This window comes from Pelodiscus sinensis, chromosome 8 (genome assembly GCF_052426305.1).
Source record: "Pelodiscus sinensis isolate ZL-2025 chromosome 8, ASM5242630v1, whole genome shotgun sequence".
In the NCBI taxonomy this organism is placed as follows: Eukaryota; Metazoa; Chordata; order Testudines; family Trionychidae; genus Pelodiscus; species Pelodiscus sinensis.
Window position 1 is genome coordinate 1,650,159 of NC_143059.1, and position 19,327 is coordinate 1,669,485.

The 19,327-nt window shown below is 41.7% G+C and overlaps 1 protein-coding gene across 12 annotated transcripts in view; it reads right to left on the reverse strand.

Moving 5' to 3' along the window:
• Nucleotides 1-19,327, reverse strand: part of PPP3CB (protein phosphatase 3 catalytic subunit beta) — a 74,448-nt gene that overhangs the window by 33,879 nt on the left and 21,242 nt on the right. For 11 of the 12 annotated variants that reach the window (XR_012905748.2, XR_012905749.2, XR_012905750.2 and 8 more), the window contains 6 exons: nt 9,086-9,197; nt 8,304-8,449; nt 4,371-4,510; nt 4,196-4,273; nt 4,016-4,110; nt 1,130-1,255 (listed from right to left, as the gene is read on the reverse strand). Coding sequence is in view for 9 of the 12 variants with exons in the window: in XM_075935724.2 (XP_075791839.1) it covers nt 1,130-1,255; nt 4,016-4,110; nt 4,196-4,273; nt 4,371-4,510; nt 8,304-8,449; nt 9,086-9,197 (697 nt within the window). In the remaining 3 variants the exon portion in view is untranslated. Of the gene's footprint in view, nt 1-1,129; nt 1,256-4,015; nt 4,111-4,195; nt 4,274-4,370; nt 4,511-8,303; nt 8,450-9,085; nt 9,198-9,642; nt 17,730-19,327 lie in introns of those variants that run through there. The other variant, XM_075935725.2, reaches the window with a different exon arrangement.

Here is a 19,327-nt window from a genome sequence, read left to right on the forward strand (position 1 = left end):
GTTGGCTGGCTGAGTTCAGACACCCTCTGTGTGAGACACCTGTGTGCGGGGGAGCCCTCCATGCTACTGCATGGTGGCTGCAAGTGACACCCCCATTAATCAGTTCTCAGCCGACAGAAGCTGCTTGGACAGTGCCGTAGGTGGAAGCAGCACGGAGCTGACTCCCCACCCTTTCTTCCTTGCAGGAGCTGCAGACACTGCTTCTGGGAGCAGCGTGGGGCCAGGCAGGCACAGACAACTTCTATCTGAGGATTGCAACCGACTGGCAGAGGTTCCAGGATTTACCAGTCAATGACTATCGACAGGCTGGTGACCACTATTCTATGCCACGTAAGATTAGTAAAGTGTGACAGATTATGATGCAGAACAGAAATAGTTTATTGATATTGTGTGTTGCTTCAGAGATCTACTTCAGAAGGAAGGGGGGGGTTCATTAAAACTATGCAGACAAGTGCCTTTATACCTTCTAAACACATCTATTCGGTCTTCTGTTCCATCAGACAAAATTCAACTACCTGTCAAAAGCCAGGTGAAAAAGAGAACTACCAGTTGTACACAGAGGGCTCATCTAGATTACACTGAAGTTTCGAAAGAGGAGATGCAAATTATCTTCTTCCAATCTCACTTTCGAAAGCAGAGCTTTCAAAAGTGAAAGTAGTCAGGACGTGGTTTTTTTCAGCAACCCCCCCCTTTTGAAAAGCTGCGTAAACTTCATTTTCTGAGGCACAGTGGCTTTTCGAAAAGGGGGGGTGCTGAAAAACCGCATCCCAACTACTTTCACTTTCAAAAGCCCCGCTTTCGAAGAAGATATGCAAATTCCTGTGGAATTCCTCTTTTGAAACTTCAGCATAGTCTAGATAAGCCCTCTGTCATGTCCCAGATAACAATTCTTCATGAATATGTCACAGGACTTTCACATGGGAGTTACAAAACGGTGCAAAAGATCTTTTGGGGAAAGTGTTCACAAGTCTGCACCTTACTGAGAAAGGGAACGGATTAGGTTGCAATGATGGACATAGTTCCTTAAGAGAAAGCATGCACTTGTTTTCTTAGATAAACATAAACCTGCACCACCCACACAAAACACAAAGACCTTCATGTATTTTACTTATACAGCATAGTTCTCTACCTTTTTCTCCAACAAATGGCAATGACCAAGTGAAGACATCCATAAAATTTGGTAACCAATAAGGGTGTGGAGAGCAATTGAACTGTCGAATATTCATCACATTATTTTCATATTTTAACACAGCAGCTGCAAAACAACATTTCAAAATTAAGAATTTTTATCCTTAACACTAAGTGTAATAAAAACAAAACTATCGGGAAGATTAGATGATCTTTTCCTATATTTATGATTATATTGCACCCTATGTAAAAATACAGACAAGAGACACTCTATGTTCCTTTACTCATGATTATGAAGGAACACATTTCTAATCAAGAGCTTTGCTAAGAGGTAATTTTTAAGGAGAATGCAAAATTGCGCTGAGACTTAATAATGGACATAAAAAGAAAAAAAATCAGAAAAAGTGCCATTTCAGGTACTGTCACAAATATCCAACTCAAAATAACAGTCAAACTGGCTCTAAATTTTAATCATCTCACCTTTTAATCAACTAAATGCAGGGTGCACATTCACAATCAAATTTCAGTTTCTTTTCATCACTTTAAAAGCTCTATCTAATTCTGTCCCCTTCTTACTTATGATGCCTAGTCAGGCCTCAGGCTGCCCTCTGTCTCCAGCTGTATCCCACTGTTTTTGCTTCTCTAACACGTCTTTCCATGTCTCCTTCCACACAGCCCGTTACAAATATGATTCTAGGTTGTATCAACAGGTGTGTTGTAAGCAAAACTCGTAAAGTCATTCTGCCGCTCTACTCTGCACTAGTTAGGCCTCAGCTGAAGTACTGTGTCCAGTTCTGGGCGCCACATTTCAAGAAAGATGTGGAGAAATTGGAAAGGGTACAGAGAAGAGCGACAAGAATGATTAAAGGTTTAGAGAACATGACCTATGAAGCCAGGCTTCATGAACTGGGCTTGTTTAGTTTGGAAAAAAGAAGATTAAGAGGGGACATGATAGCGGTTTTCAAATATCTAAAAGGGTGTCACAAGGAGGAAGGCGAAAATTTGTTCCTCTTGGTTTCTGAGGACAGGACAAGGAGTAATGGGCTTAAAGTGCAGCAGGGGAGGTTTAGATTGGACATTAGGAAAAAATTCCTAACTGTCAGGGTGGTCAAATATTGGAATAAATTGCCAAGGGAGGTGGTGGAATCTCCCTCTCTGGAGATATTTAAGAACAGGTTAGATAGACATCTGTCAGGGATGGTGTAGACGGAGCTTGGTCCTGCCTTGAGGGCGGGGGGCTGGACTCGATGACCTCTTGGGGTCCCTTCCAGTCCTATTATTCTGTGATTCTATGATTGTGTTGGAAGGATTAGCCAAGAACAGCAGTGGGCAGTAACTGCCCACTGCTGCTCTATTTACATGGACCTCTGCATGTACTGGAACTTGCAAGCTCCCATTGGATGCAGATTGCCATTCCCAGTTAATGGAGCTATGGGAGGCAGTGTCCCAGTTCGTGCCACTTCCCACAGCTTCCATTCCTGGGAACAGCAATCCATGGCCAACAGGAGCTGCACGTGCGCATACCTGCAGAGGAGCAGGTAAATAAAGTGGTGGCAGCCTAGGGACTACCCCTAGCAAACTGCCTCCAGCTTACTGCCTACCCCTAGCCAAGAGGACCCCATCTCACTTACTCACCTGAGGAAGCAATAGTGACCAAAAAATGACCACTTTTATAGGCCTGGGCATTTCAACTCTACTATATAGTCCTCCATTAGTGGCAGAGATTCTGTAGTAGCAGTCAGCTGATTTTCTGGACATCATGAGGAGAATCTTTTCCATTTTTGGAGATGCATTTTCTATCTCCTGCTGTTTAGTAATACTTGTTTGACTTGTTCCAAGCAGGTTAACTCACTATGATGGAACCATGCAGAAGCCTCACTTTCAGGCAGAGTTTCTTCAGAATTGGTTGAAGGTCATTTGAAAAGGGAGAACTCATGGGACATTTATCATGCCCATAACTCGGATATGACCTTGGCCTCGTCTGTCTGTATTTTGTGTATTACTCATGGGACCAGAGGGATCAGTGGGAACTTATAGATGTTGCACTCCATGTGATGAGGAATCTTTCACTAAGGGTACGTCTACACTTGCTCCCAAGCTTGAGCTAGGGATGCAAATGTAGCCGACCAAAATTGCTAATGAAGCGGGGATTTAAATATCTTGCAAGTAATGGAATTAGGCAGCCAAATGAGCTAATAAGGGAGCATTGCACAACTTTAAACAAGCAATGTAAAATGAAACATCATTAACTGGGACAATGTTCAGTGAGTAGTTACTAAACCTAAACCCTGTGTGTTTGAAGTGTTTGGGAAACATCATTTGAATAACATTTGTACACATCATGTTCTATTAATTAAATTAGAGACTTTATATGAGCTTGTACTGTCCAGGAGGAGATAAGCAGTACAACACTCACATTTCTTGGGGAAAATCTGAACTGGAAGTTTGCTAGTGTTGCCCTGAAGTATAGTTCATGGGTATAGCTCATATAATATAGCCGGGAGTGATTTACATTCTGGAAGCTGGGTGTTGGTATGCCAGAAGTGATTGCTCACAGCAAAGAGGTATAAAAGGAACCTTAGGTTGGAGAACTGAAGGGATGGAGCTGTCCATCAGTCCAGTTTGCAACCTGGATAATGTCACAGTGGGTACTTCTAAAAAAGGAAAAGCACGCTTTGTTTTATATCTAGATGTAGTTTACTTCACACATGCGAGTAACTGTGCCCATGTGTGTTTTTTTCATATTGTATTAGTTTGACTCAAGGGGCTTGGGAGCTTGGATTTTTGTCAATGCATGGAAAAACATGATTTTGTATGGTGTTATTGTCAAACTATTTTTTGAAAGAAGTTTTAATTTAATACAATCTCCTTAGCAGTAAATTCTTACCTTTATTATTATAGACATCCAAGTAATTAGGTGCAGAAAAAATTGTTATTAATGATGGAAAACCCGTAGTTTGGCTTTTTCTGTACATTCTATACCTGTAAAACAAACAGCTTCATTTGTATCAAACAAACGATTATTTTGTATTATTGAATAATTTTTGTAAGGCCCCAAAACACTTACCCTGCGTCTTGTGCTTCGTGAGCTCTAATTATGGACAACAAATTGTTATTTTGCAAAAATTCACAAACCGCTGGATAGCTGTAAAATGAAAACAACTATGAGTATAAAATTTTTTTTTTAGCAACATGTAACTCTTAGTACTAAAATATTAATTAAATCCTAGATTTCTTTTTACCTATAAAAATAGGAGCATCCCCTGACTGTATTATGATTGAAGTGCTCTTGTGATTTTTCATTTCCAAAATCTTCTGAGGGATCTGACCACAATATGTCACACATTGGTCCAAATGCAGGAGGCTCTTTGAATCTATCTAGCTGTTTAAAAAAAAACCACAAAGTTGATTTAAATATTATATAGGCCAATTTTGCTTCTTTACCTTTATCGTTTATATATCCACCAAAGCCAAAGTATTTCAGAGTAAATAGCACCCATAATAGGAGACAGGTAGTAAAAAAATTTTTTCTTCTGTGCAAGGCAAAGGCATGCCAAAAACAATACGATGACTTGAACATACAACAATAGAGAACAATGAAGAATTAATTATTAGAAGAGGTTAGGAAACCTCCAGACTGATGGAGGTGTAAGTTTTGAGAAAGTAAATTTACAAAGAAGGAACAAAATTGTCCTTTCCAATCGGAATTAGTAAGCAATAGCAGCATAGAAAAAGTACAATAAAAGGGAATTCAGAAGAACTACCAGCTAGCATGACCAGACAACCAAATGCAGCATCCAAAGAAACATCCACATTAGACTATTTCTTCATTCCTTGATTAAACAATCATGTAAAGATCTCTGCAGATTTTTTTCATAGAAAGCTTTATTGCTCTGACATAACATTGCTGTGAACCTTGTGGAATGGGCCTTAAATTTGGAGGAGACTTTTTACTTTTTCTTTAAAAGGCTTCAGTAAAGTCCTTTCTGACCCATTTGGAAACACTTACTTTAGTGGCTCGGTTCCTTTTCCAGTGACCAGAGAGAAAAATTATGGGACTAACTGTATTAGCGGTCAGGAAGAGAAAGCTATTATTCCCTGTGAACCAGACACAAAAGGAGCATGGATGTACAACACTCTGAAACACTGTTTTACATATAGACAAGTCACTCCATTTTACAGACAACATAGAAAAGGACAAAGATGTGGCAGGTTCTGAGAGACTGTGCGGCTAAGTGGATGTGTGTCTGATATATTAAAGAGCTGGGTTCTAGTCTCATATTGTGGAGCATTTTAGTGGGGGTATGATACAGAGCTTAATAGTTGCAAAGAGTACAATACTGTAAATATCAGTCAGCAAAAAAGTTAATTTAGAACTAATTCTCTTCTAGTTCCCAGTAATTTGCATTTATTTCTGCTCAACAAGATTTCATCCTATTCCCTGGCAATGGAAGGGCTTCTGCTCCATGTGGTGTCCTCCAGAGAGGAGGATTATTAGTTCATATGTTGGGTTGAGCAAGAGTTGTTGGAGTCATCTTTTGGCAGCCGCTAAGCTAAGTTTCTGTTCCCAGGATTTCTAATGCAGCTTATGCTCCTGTGATTTGTTACCACTAGTGCCACCAGTCTTAGAAGATTCAGGGTGTTTGGTGTGCTACCAAAATGTATCTGTACAACACAAGCGATGGTCAGAAAATGAAGATTTTCAATTATTTATAACCTAGCCAAACATAAATGGAATTTCCTGGCACATGCAAAAGGCACTTCCTCAAACCCAGGGCTATTAACCTGCTGTGATCAAAACTTGCTGCACACAATGGAGATCTGAGAGCTCAAAAAAAGAAAAGGTTCTAAGACTCTTTTATAATGGAAGATGTTGAGCAACTCAAACATAGAAATTATCCTAATTTCTAGGGCGTTTCTAGACTATGCCGAATGGTCAAAAGAGGATATGCAAATTCCACAGGAATTTGCATATCTTCTTCTGATTCACTTTCGAAAGCGCAAAGTAATTAAGACGCGGCTTTTTTGGTGAGCTGCCCCCTTCGTCGAAAAGCCACTCTTCCTTAAAAAAATGAGGTTTATGTGGCTTTTCTACAAAAGGGGGGTTCGCTGAAAAAGCCGCGTCTTAAAAGCCACAATCGAAAGTGTGATCGGAAGAAGATATGCAAATTCATATGAAATTTGCATATCCTCTTTCGACCATTCAGCGTAGTCTAGATACACCCCTAGAGTCAGAAACTCTCTCGCTGTCAATATCTCCTAAGGTATCTGAATGAATCTTGCCCATTATAGCTACTATTACACCTTTGTATGAGAAGACATAAGCTTCAGTACAGGGCTCCATTCTTAAAAGTTTGACAAGTGGTAAAGAAATACAGAAATTAAATTAGCCAGATCTTTACAGAAAGATGGTATTTCCCTGTGGTGTAAGAATCACTCAGTATAAACAGAACTGTAAAATTCAGAGAGCTTTACAACAGAAATGTAAATGGTGATTCTTCTTTGGCTTTCTTGGCCTGTGATCTCCAAAATTCAGCTTCCCCAGCAGAACCAATAACATATTATCAATTTCTCCTAACGCATCACACAACTCATAGATGACAAAAAAAAAAGCAGACTAGAACATTTTTTAGGAACCAAGACTGACTTGGTTTTTCATTTTTCATGCAGTTGGCTTGTTACCAGTTACACAATTCTTCCTTTCCCACCCCTTGCTGCCACCTTTTAAAAGCAGACCTGCCAACACAGGGTGAAAGACGACCTCCTTTCAGGACCTTTATTAATTGCAGATAAGGATGTGAACAGGTAACCAGTTAACCGTTTACCCAGTAAGCCTCACCCTTAATAATCAGTAACACTCTTATGGAGAAGGAATCAAATGCTATGCTCAAAATGTCAGATGAAAAAAGTTTAGTTATGTGCAAACAAACTGCAAAAAAATATTCAAAAGAGAAAGCAATAGAAGATTAAAAATTGTAATATGATAGGACCATCACCACCTGATATTAATAATCTATATGAGGTAAAACCCACTGACAAACATGTAGGAATTATCAGCCAGAAAGCTTGATATCCCAAAACTTGTATTCCACTAAAATGAAACCACTGATACACTAACTATTTAACATCAAGCAATTTTTTGAAGACATATGCTCATCATCTTTAATTACCTATAACTACAGCACTTTCCATACAAACAGGACTATTTCAAAAGGCTGCTGGTGAAATAAATGCTCTACCGATTGTCCATAAGAGTAATTCAGGTTGTTGAATTATTACATTAGATTACAACTTTACAAGTGCAAGGTATTTCAGAGAAAAATATAAATCCACATTATCAAGTTAGAAATACACGTTTTCAAATTAAAATTACATTTATATTTCGAAAGAAATCTCTTATGAGAAGAAAACAAATCAAACTACAAAGTATGATTCATTGCATACATTCTTTACATGATATAGCTATATTTAGTGAGAACTATCCTATTTTAAAACTGAAATCTGCTTTTATCAAAAATTTCTGGTTCTCAATATAAATTTTGTTTTTCTAAATAAACTTAAGGGAGTCAAATCAGAATGGTCATGTGGACTTCTAATATTTCTTTGATATAGAAATCCAATATAAAAGCTTTGCCAAAAGTTAGAGGTAATATGTTAGAAAATGGCATAAATAAATGTCAAATATACAAAATTTAAAGTACTTAAAATATAATTCTACATACAGCTGTGAAACGCAACTCAAGCCTGGTTACTTTAATACATCAATTGATTTTTAAGGCAACGCTTAGTGTTTACAAACTCAATCCTGCAACATGCTAATAAAACTCTAGCCCTTCTACAGTAAGTAACTTAAAGTGTGTGCATGAATTAAAAGACCAAACTCTAATAAATTTTTTGGTACAATAACATTACTCTAGAAATTAAGTTGTTTAACTGCAATTATGGCTATGTGCTTGATATAATAAAATCTGTGATTACTCATCTTCTTCACAACAATATTTTTTTAAAAAAAACCCTGCTCTACAATCCAAGTGTGGGGATCCTGTCTTGCGCTTATAAAGAGCCAGTAAAAACCAAAGACTAATACACTGGCCGGCTCACAAGAGAGTGACCATTGAAAGGAATCACACAAATCCCCCCATCCCCATTTATTTTAGAAACAAAGACATACTCACTCTCTTAATGTCATCAAGTGTGTTTATTTCAGGTGAAAGTCCACCATGAACACAAAGAAACTGTTGGTTTAAAAGTGCAGCAAGAGGAAGGCAATCAAAAGCTTCCATACAAGCATCATAGACTCTTTCTGAATACTTTATTTTACCTGTAGAGAAGAAAAAACAACGACTATTACATAAAATGAAGAAACTGCTCTAAATGTAAAAACATTCTTCTATCGCAAATCCTAAAAATCAGAAAAACAGCACATTTTATTAAGCTTAAAAATCAAGACATTGGCTGCTTCAAGAAAAAAAAACACTTTACAAAACTTTAAACTTGTATTTGCCCCTTCCTCTGCATCCTCAAATATAAAATAGACACACATTTTTAAACTAAAAAGTGTTAAATAATTCAGAAAAATGAAAATAACTTTTAAAATCATGCTTGCCAATTATATAGAATAAGCAGCTATAAATGGTGAGTTTGAGATCTTTTGAGTGACAAGGTTATTGACTTCTGTGCTGATTTTCCACAAACATTTCCATAAAAATTAAGCCCCAAAAGATTTTAAAAGCTGCATGGATGTTAATATACAAATACACAGTTCAGTTCTGCACACACTTGCTCCCACCATGCTTATAACTGCTTGTTGTTCCACTTAACTCAATGCAACTACGAGTGAGAACGTTTGCAAGAGCAGTCCCTTAACAGCATTTTTAGATAAAATTACCTCTTCAGAAAAACAACATCAGACTGAAAGTACTAGTTTGGCAATACTACATTCCTATACAGTACTTACATTCTTGCTTAAAGGTAAAATATTCTGTGAGGTGTCTGCATTCATGATTGCCTCTCAAAAGAAATAATGTATTTGGATACAGAATCTTCAAGACCCATAAGTACAACACACACTGTTAAAAACAAAAGGTATCCAATGACAAAGATTAATTTACAATTTTTTAGAAAGGTTATTAACAATGAAAATACTGTCCCCTTATGAAGTAAATGAATATTATCAATGACTTCTATTTCAAATGTTGACAACAATGATCATTTCATAACATTGCTTTCCTGAGTCAGCAGGCAAATTCATTATCTGAATTATGCACGCAATTTTTACTTTCCCTAAATAAAATTAAAAACAGGCCTCAGGAAAAAAATATACTTCAGTGGATGTTCACACACAAAAAAGATACTATCATTTAGTACAATTCTGATGAGTTTATTTGTGGAGACATCTACTGTTCATAAAATCTGACCTCAAAGTAAGGATTTTAGAGATTATCTGGCAAAAGAAGGGAGAGGAATTGTTTTGTCATAAAAACTGTGGCAGCACCACAAAGCGAAGTTACTCACCTTGGTGCAGTAACTGTTGTTCTTCAAGATGTGTCTCCCCGTGAGTGCTCCACAGTAGGTGCTGGGCTTGCCTCGGCACCGCAGAACGGAGATGTTCAAACCCATACCCGATTGGACCACGCATGCGCCAGGAGAGGAGAGGGGGTGTCTCACGGCGTTAGTGCTCTCCCGCACTGCACAATCCGGTCTTATCCAGTTTTTCAGACCCGCCTCAGGAGCTGCAATAGACAGAAACAGACTCCGAAGCGGGGAGGCAGGTGGGTAGTCGAGCACCCACAGAGACACACAACTCGAAGAACAACAGTTACTACATCAAGATGAGTAACTTCGCTTTCTTCTTCAAGTTATGTCCCTGTGGGTGCTCCACTGTAGGTGACTCAGTAGCAGTACCCACCCGTGGAAAGGAAAGTGGGATTTGGAGGCTATTATCTATTCATGGATGAAAGTACAGCAGATGCTACGGAAGTATCAAGAAGCCACCTGCACTGGATAGCATAGTGCTTGGCAAACATGTTGTGAGAAGCCCAAGTGGCTGCTCTACAAATATCAGAAAGAAGGACACCTTTCAGGAAAGCAATGGAAGTTGCTACCGCCATCGTAGAGTGGGCTCTAGGGTGCTGTGGAATGGCACATTTCATACAGCATAACAGTGGGTTATGCAGGAAACAATAATGTCGGATATCTGTTGGGATGATAAAGGCTCTCCCTTGGAATGTTCAGCAAGGGAGACTAGTAACCTGTCAGTTTTCCTTAAGGTTTCTGTGTGCTCTATGTAAAAGGCTAGTGCTTTGCGCACATCTAATGCGTGGAAAACTGCCTCACATGATGATGCATGTGGTTTCGGGTAAAAAGCCGGTAAGACCACTGGCTCGTTAAGGTGGAAGTCCGAAGAGACCTTAGGGATCACGGCTGGGTGATGTCTCAGGATCACACTGTCTCTGTTAAAAATGGTGTACAGAGGTACTGCCATAAGAGATGGAATCTCACTCGCACGTCACGCAGAGGTGATGGTGATCAGAAAAACCAATTTCATCGTGAGGGTCTGGAGAGGAAATGAAGCTAGAGGCTCAAAAGGTGGTGCTGTGAGAGTCCCAAGTACTAAGTCCAGACTCCACAAGGGAGAGGAAGTAGCACGTGTAGGCGGGTTCAGGTTTATTAGACCGTTAAGAAATCTCTTAGTGAGAGGGTGGGTGAATAACAATGTGCCATCTATTGGGTGTCAAAAGGATGTCAATGCCGCAAGATGGACTCTCAGAAATGCTAAGGCCAATCCACTCTGTTTTAGGTGCATCACATAATCCAGAATAACATGGATGGGTACTGTTTGAGGATCCATATTGTGTTGAGAGCACCAGGAGGTGAATCATGTCCATTTTGCAAGGTAAGTAGATCGTATGTTCTGTTTCCTACTATGGATGAGAATGTTCTTGACCTGGTCAGAGCAGAGAGCCTCGGAAGCATTTAGCCAACTAGGCACCACAATGAAAGGTGAAGTGTATGCAGCTGTGGATGTAGGAGAGAGCTGTGGTCCTGAGCGAGGAGGTTCGGGATTAATGGGAGGTGATATGGCGGGCATAGGGCCAGTCATAGGAGGAGTGGATACCAATGTTGATGTGCCCACGCGGGCGCTATTAATGTCACCGGGGCTTTGTCTAGTTTGATTTTCTGGAGGACTCTGGAGGTAAGACGCATAGGCGGGAAAAGCGTACATGAGAGGAACTCTCCAGTTGTGGAGGAAGGCGTCCCCCAAGGAATTGAGACTGAGGCCCACCCTGGAGCAGTAACGGTGACACTTCTTGTTGGCAGTGGCAAATAGGTCTATTTCAGGAGTGCCGCACTGTCAAAATATAGAAAGGAGGACTCCCTGGTGAATCTCCCATTCATGGTCTGTTGCGAAATTCCTGCTCAGGGAATCCGCTATTGTGTTGGTAAATAAGACGCCACAAGGGTTATGCCGTTGGCAATGCACCAGTTCCATAATTGGGTTGATGCTGCATACAGCGATCAGGACCGTGCGCCTCCCTGACGATTTATGTAATACATGGTCACTATATTGTCTGTGAGAAACCCCATGGTAGATAGAGTTGCAAAGGTATGTGTGAAAATGTCTGCAGGCGCTGGCAACTGCTCTGAGCTCTAGCAAATTTATATGTAGCAGAGACTCCTGCGGCAACCAGCGGCCTTGGATGGAAAGTTTGCCCATATGAGCATCTCAGCCAATGAGGGAGGCGTATGTGGTAATGTGGCAACGGGGTGGAGGCTGACGAAACCGGGTGCCTCACAAGAAGTTGTTGTGTCTGGTCCACCAGTGGAGAGAGGATTTGGCTACACAGGGAATGGTCACTACCCTGTGTACATTGTGCTTCATCGGGTTGTAGATTTTGTGCAGCCAGTTTTGTAGCGTCCGAAAATGTAATCTGGCCTGGGGTACGACGTATGTTGTGGAGGCCACGTGGCCCATCAATCTGAGCACTGTTATAATCTGTACTGAACATTTGTAGAAAAGTTTGTCTAGTAGTTTTTGTATTGTCTGAAATCTGTCGATGGGTAGGTAAACTCTTGTTGAAATGGAGTCCAGGCAAGCGCCTATGAATTCTATATTCTGGGTACGTTAAAGAGTGGACTTGTCATCGTTGACAAAGAGGCCTAAAAAAGGAAGGTTTCGCTCGTAATCCACACCATTTCGGACATTTCCGCCTACGAGCCTGCTTTTATAAGGCAATCGTCTAGGTAGGGGTATATTATCACCCCTCTGTGTCGCAGATGTACAGCTACTACTGCCAGAGTCTTTGTGAACACCCTGGGTGCTGTTGCGAGGCCAAAGCGTAGAACTTGATACTGAAAGTGATCTGTACTGACTGAAATGTAGAAATTTCCTGTGCACAGGATGAATTGTTACGTGAAAATAAGCATCTTTGAGGTTGAGAGCAGCAAACCAATCGCCCCACTCCAGAGTAGGTAGTATAGAGGCTAAGGTCACCATCTTGAAGCGTTGTTTGTGGAGGTATTTGTTCAGCTGTTGGAGGTCTAATATCGGTCTCCATCCACCAGTTTTCTTTTGTACCAAAAAATAGCAGGAGTAGAATCCTCTCCCTTGAAACTGAAGAAGCACTCTTTCTATCACACCTATATAAAGCAGGTGGGTGATTTCAGTGCATAGTAAGTCCTCACGAGATGGGTCTCTGAAAAGGGATGGGGATGGTGGGGCAGTGGGAGGAAGAGAAAGAAATGGGATGGTATACCCAGACTGGATTATTTCCAGAACCCATCTGTTGGTGGTAATGCTGAGCCATTAATGGTAGAAGGGCCTTAGCTAATGGTGGAACACATGGAGGCTTGGGAGGGTTGTCTGCTTGCTCTCGACCAACACGTCAAACATGCTGTTTGCTGCCGGGTTGAATTTGTGTACAGCTGGTAGGGTTCTGCTGTCTCAGTGGTCTTTGACGTTGAGGATGACATGGTTGGTCGAACCGTCGTTGCTGGTGTTGCCACTGCTGTCTAGTGTGGAAGTAATCATACCATCTTTGGAATGGTGTATGACGCCTTCTTCTGAACGGTGGGGTGTACATACCAACGATGTAAGTGCTGTTCTAGAGACTTTACTAGAATGTTGAACGGAATCTGTCTTTTCGACAAATAATTTGTCTTTATCAAAAGGCAGATTTTCTACTTTTGTCTGCAACTCTCTAGGGACTCCTGCGGACTGAAGAAATGAGGCCCTTCTCATAACTACAGAAGTAGTGGTAGTGCAAGCTGCCGTGTCAGCGATGTCCATAGCTATTTGCAGACTTGCTCGTGTAGAAGCGTAGCCTTCCTGAACGATGGACTTGAGCAGCGGTCTTTTGGAATCTGGCGGTGCTTCCATTAAGGCAGTCAACTTCGCCTAATTGTCAAAATTATGGTTTGATAAGTGTGCGAGGTAATTGGCAATTCTAAGGAGTAGTGCTGAAGAAGTATACACTTCCTGCCAAATAAATCGAGCCTTTTCAACTCTTTGTCCGCTGCGTTGCTTTTATATTGCAGCGCTTTTGCTCTTTGATCCGCCTCATCAAATACAAGGAAGTTGGGTTGTGGGGGGTAAATAAAAACTGACTTTCTCGGGAGCACGAAGTACTTCTTGTCAGCACGTCTGTTAGTTGGGAGGGCAGAGGTTTGCCATAATTCACTGGCCACCTCTAACATCGCTTCATCCAGAGGTATAGCTAATTTGGCACTCTGGTTGTCTGTACATTCTTAAGTAGGCGATGTTGTTTTTCTATAATTTCAGTTAGTTGTATTTCCTGCGAAGCTGCCACCCCCCTTTTAAAAAGGTCCTGGAATTGCCTTAAATCATCTGGTGGAGAGACATCACCAGGTATGACTGCCTCATCCGGCGAGGAGAACTGATCCATGGGAGATACTTCAGGGGTTTGTGAATCTGCTGCAGTTAATTGCCTCTCCTCCTGGTCAGAAGGAGGAGGGTGGGTTGGCAGTGGGTCCTGATCTGGAAATGGAGGGGCCGACAGTGGGGGATGCCTGGAGGAGGAATATCCCGTAGTGGACCTTGGTGGGGATCTTGGAAAGTAACAGTAATGATGATAACGCGGTGAATATTCCCTGTGGTAACGTGAGTAGTCATAGCTGTCCTGGTGATTGTACGATCACCGTGAGGGAGAGCACCTGTAAGGATGGTGCCTCGTACAGTCATGCCTAGAAAATGATCTCCATGAATGGAGGGATGGAGAAGGAGAATAAGATCTTCTGGGAAGTGGAGAGGGAGAAGCAGAGAAACAGTGAGAGTATCTTCTGGTAACTTTTGGGGGTGTCAGGAGCAGAGATGGTAGCCTATCAGGTGAAGCATATCTCCTAGAAAGCTAGGGAGATCTTCTGCTTGATGGTGAAGGTGGAGAGGGCGACGGCGTCAGCGAAAATGCAAGAGGCGGTGAAACTGGAGAAGGACTACGAAGATGGTGAGTCTTTGCTCATGCTTTGGCCAGTGCCAATTACTCCGGTGCCGAGGCTGCCTGGCGTATTGAGGTCGGTGCCGTGTGCTCTGGCACTGAGCCTGGGGCCGCTTGCCAATGTGGCCAAGTCGGTACCTCTCGCCTCTGTTCTGTCTCTTGGCCATGCGCCGGCAGTGCCGGGTGGTGACAAGGAGGGTTGAGAGGCTCTCGGTTCCGCGCCGTAGTTGGCACCATTTGCTGCCGTGCCAGGATCAGTTCCATTTGCTTCCATGCCGGGGTTGGTGCCGGCTGAACAGGCGGTGCCGAATCTAACTCTGGGGATGCAGAAGCATGTCTTATCAGTGCCGAATGTGCATGTGGTTCCGTCACCATGGTCAGTGCTGATGGCTTAGGTGCGGATACCGCCGGTGCCGCCGCTGAAGAAGTTGCGGCTAAGTGACCCGATGTTTCAGGCGGATTGGCCTTTTTGGGTGGTTTAGAAGATGAACAGGCACTCATAAGCGAAGTGACTGACTTAACCGCTGAGCTAGCTCTGCCCTGGGAAGTTAAGGGCAGCGATCTAGTGGGGGATAGCTTAGTGTTTTTCGGGGGTGCTCAAGTTGGAGACAAGGCACTCCTCTTTTGCGGCTGCTGACTGTTACTTGGTGGAGAGGATGATCCTGCAGGCTGAAGAGCTTTATCAAAAACATTCATCCTAAGCCACATTTCTCGATCACGGCAGGCCCTAACAGTCAGTTTTGAGCAATGTACGCATTTCTGCGGTACATGGATCTCGCCCAGGCAGCGGATACAAGCCTCATGGCCATTCAAGGCCAGCATGGCGTTGTGGCAAAGAGAGCATTTTTTGAAGCCTGGGGACCCAGGCATATTTGATGTGTATATTTACTTTACCCCCCCCCCTTTTTTTGGTAAGACGAACTATATACAAAAGGAAGATTATAACTGGGAAAGGAAGAATGAAAACTTGATGGTGTACTTTTTAAGAAATATATATAGCGGTGTTTTGGGTTTTTTTCTTTTGAAAACTAGAATGAGAACAGTAATGTCAACAGGTATGAACCAGAAAAACAAAAAAGCTGAGGAATTTAACTGGTTTTGTCTCACAAGGGGTTGATAATGAAGAGAGAAGATCTGCTCTGTCTGAAGCCTGAGGCGGTTGAGAGGAACTGCGGATCGTGCAGCACGGGAGAGCGCTAACGCCGCAAGACACCTCCCCACCCCCCCACGCATGCGCGGTCTGATCAGGTCTTTGAACATCTCTGTCCTGCGGCACCGGGGCAAGCCCAGCACCTACAGTGGAGCACCCACAGGGACATCACTCAAAGAAGAAAAAAAGTTTATGGTTGTATCCATAACACCACGGTCATTTCTACACTACGCAGAAGATAGATGCTGCCACAGTTGATCTACTGGGATTTGATTTAGTGGGCCTTGTATAGACTCTGTGACAGGGTCAGAATGGAAGGCTATAAAAAAGTATTGGAGGGGAGATCTATAAGTCTCAGACTGAGAAGATCTCTGTTCCCAGAGTAACAGGGAGGAATGGTTTAGAACCACCAGAGGCAGTGGAATACCTGGGGCTAACTGACCAGGCCTGCCGAGACACCTGGAGGTAATTAAGAAAACCAGCTCAGACTGGCTATAAAAGCAGTTTTGCCTACAACTGGGGCATGTGTATAGCTGAGAGAATGGAGGAGAGTGCCATTGGTAGTAGGAAGAAAGGAGACAACAACTGAACAATAAGATGACGAACCGGAGAGTTGGTACTGGGGAAGTAGCCTGGGGGTTTTGGGGCGGTCTTATAGCAGGAGTTGGGGATTAACACAGGCAGCTACTATTACAGGATCCTGAGCTGGAACCAGGTTCCCACCCTGCTCCCTATTTTCACTTGGGAAAAAGGATTGTGGAGTTTAGGGTTGCCAGATGGTTTCAACAAAAATACCCGACACACTTGACATTACATCACAATCTACATTACATCTTATTTAGAAAATACCGGACATTTATATTTTCTCAATTTGTTTCCTGAACAGAAAGCTCAAGTACTGGACTGTCCGGTTCAAAACCGGACACCTGCCAACTGTAGTGGAGTTTATTCTCTGTTTTACTATGTGCTGGCCAATGATGAAAAGAGCTCAACGAACAGCAAACTAAAGCCCTAGGCATAGTGCCTAAAACTGTTGGCTGCTGTGAGTCTCTGATGAAAGCAAAATCCTCCAGGAAGCACAGGACACACCAAGTGTTCATGGGAGCTTTGTCTCAGCCTCCTAAATCAAACTCAGAGACTTTGTCTACACTGCAGGGGTTTTGCACAAGAAGATCTTCCGCAAAAACATCTTGCACAAAAGCGCGTCCACACCTCAAAAACACATCGCAAAAACGATGTGCTTTTACGCAAGAGAGCGTCCACACTGCATGGACACTCTTGCGTAAGAAAGTTCTGATGGCCAGCACCTGTGCCTTTTGCACAAGAAACCCCTGAGGAGCGTCCACACACCTTTTTGCGCAAGAACTCTAGTGCAAAAAGGAGTTATTTCTTGTAGAAAGAGGTATACCTACACCGCAAAAAGCCCTCTGTTCTGCCATTTTACTTGTAAATTTTCTTTAGCAAAAACGCGCTTGAAATGTGGGTGCTCCGTGGGGTTTTGCGCAAAAACGGCTGTTTTTGTGCAAAACCCCTAAAGTGTAGACATAGCCAGAGTGTGTTCCTTTTGGTGCCAGTACTCCTGCTCCTCAGAGGAGTAAGGGAAGCTGATAGGAGCGTTTGCTCCCACTGGCCTCCTGCTGTGTGGATGGTGCGGAAACGCGAAATATGTCGACTCCAGCTATGTAATTTACTTCAACTATCTCACTTCAAACTTCCACTGTAGTGTAGAAGAGGCCCTAGAGATTACCCTTCACTTTTTATTTTTTTTAAACAATTTGTTGTTAAACATTAGTGATTTAGCAAAACTGGAAAGTTAATTTTATTCAAAGATTATACATAGTATATGGTGAAATCACAGTAATGAACTTTATTTTACCAATACTGCAATTATAGGGAAAAAAACAACCATACTCCCCCTATTTTCAGGGGAACATAAAGGGCGAAAAGTTCCTCAATTTAGGATCCATTACTATCTAGATAAGAAAGTTGACAATCTATTGCTTACATTTTTTTATATTATTCTAATGCACTTTTTAGATTAAGCATAGCAATAAAAAGTTTCCAACTACACTAACCTTAGTCAAAGGTTATTTTTGTTTTTTTTTTAAGACAAAGAACAAGTCTAAATTTATTATTTGCTATGTTTTTATAAAAAAATACCTTGTGTGGAATGGCAAAAAAAAAGATGTTTAAAAAAATTAAAGTAACAATTTTACCATGAAATAAATCCAAGATTACTTTTAATATAAAGACCCCAAAGATTAATTCAAATGACAGCAAAACTGTCCTTAAAGAATACATATATTAAGCAAAATCTCCACATTTTTACGTGTTAATTAAAAATCTTCCAGTCTTTCAATATTTCCATAGGTATGAATTGTTCTGCCATATTTCAAAGAATATTAATATTTTGTTAATGTTTTCCAGCCAGCAGTCCAATCTGCTGAAAGTCTGTAAGAAAGGGCATGCTAATCAACAGATGGGAGAGCCTGGAGACTTACAAATGTAAAAAGTAAATATTAGCAATAAGCAAATCTCTACAGAAATATATAGCATTGCACACACTGAACAAACATTAAATGAGCACACATACTGGAAAGAAAAGAGACTGGCATAGTTCTTTAATCATTTATCTCCCGTTACTCCTAGGGAAATTCTGCGCCAAAAATTGAAAATTCTGCAACAATTTAAAATTCTGTGCAATATTTTCAAATTGTACAGATTTTATTTGTCACAATAGCACAATGTAAATCACACCAGTTTTAATTATGTTGGTCATTTATTTCAAAATACCTGTTATTAAGTATAGCTGTAACAACAGAGACAACAAAAATGATTCAGAAAATGTTTTTTTAACAAGTAGATTCCTTACTAGGTATATTCACACAGAACTTTGAGTACTAATTCATTTAAACAACGGCACAGAACAGTATTTCCCACACACCTCGGAAGCAGTGCAAAGGCTTGAGGGAATCAAGGGTAATGGAGGAACTGAGAGAGAGGGAAGTAACTGCTAGGAAGGAGCCTGAGTGAACAGATTTCTTTGGAGAGCAGGGAGGGACTGTTAGGAGGTTACCCCATGTAGACCCTGCCTGACCCCTAGCGTATTCCATTCAGTCAGGCACACCTGCCCTGTCCTTATGTAAGCCTCCATCCCCACTGAGTTACCTTCTCCTCATGTGCACATGTGCCTCTACTCAGCCAACCCCCTACAGAATCATAGAGCTGGAAGAGACCTCAGGAGGTCATCAAATCCAGCCCCGTCCTAAAGCAGGACCAATTAAATCAACCCAACCAGGGCTTTGTCAAGCCGAGACATAAAACCTCTAGGGATGGATATTCCACCACGTCCCTAGATAACGCATTCCAGTACTTCACCACCCTCCTAGTGAAACAGTATTTCCTAATATCCAACCTAGACCTCCTCCACTGTAACTTGAGACCATTGCTCCTTTTTCTGCCATCCGTCACTACTGAGAACAGCCTCTCTCCATCCTCTTTGGAACCTCCCTTCAGGAAGTTCAAGGCTGCTATTAAATCCCCCCTCACTCTTCTCTTCACAGACTAAACAAAGCCAACTCCCTCAGCCTCTCCT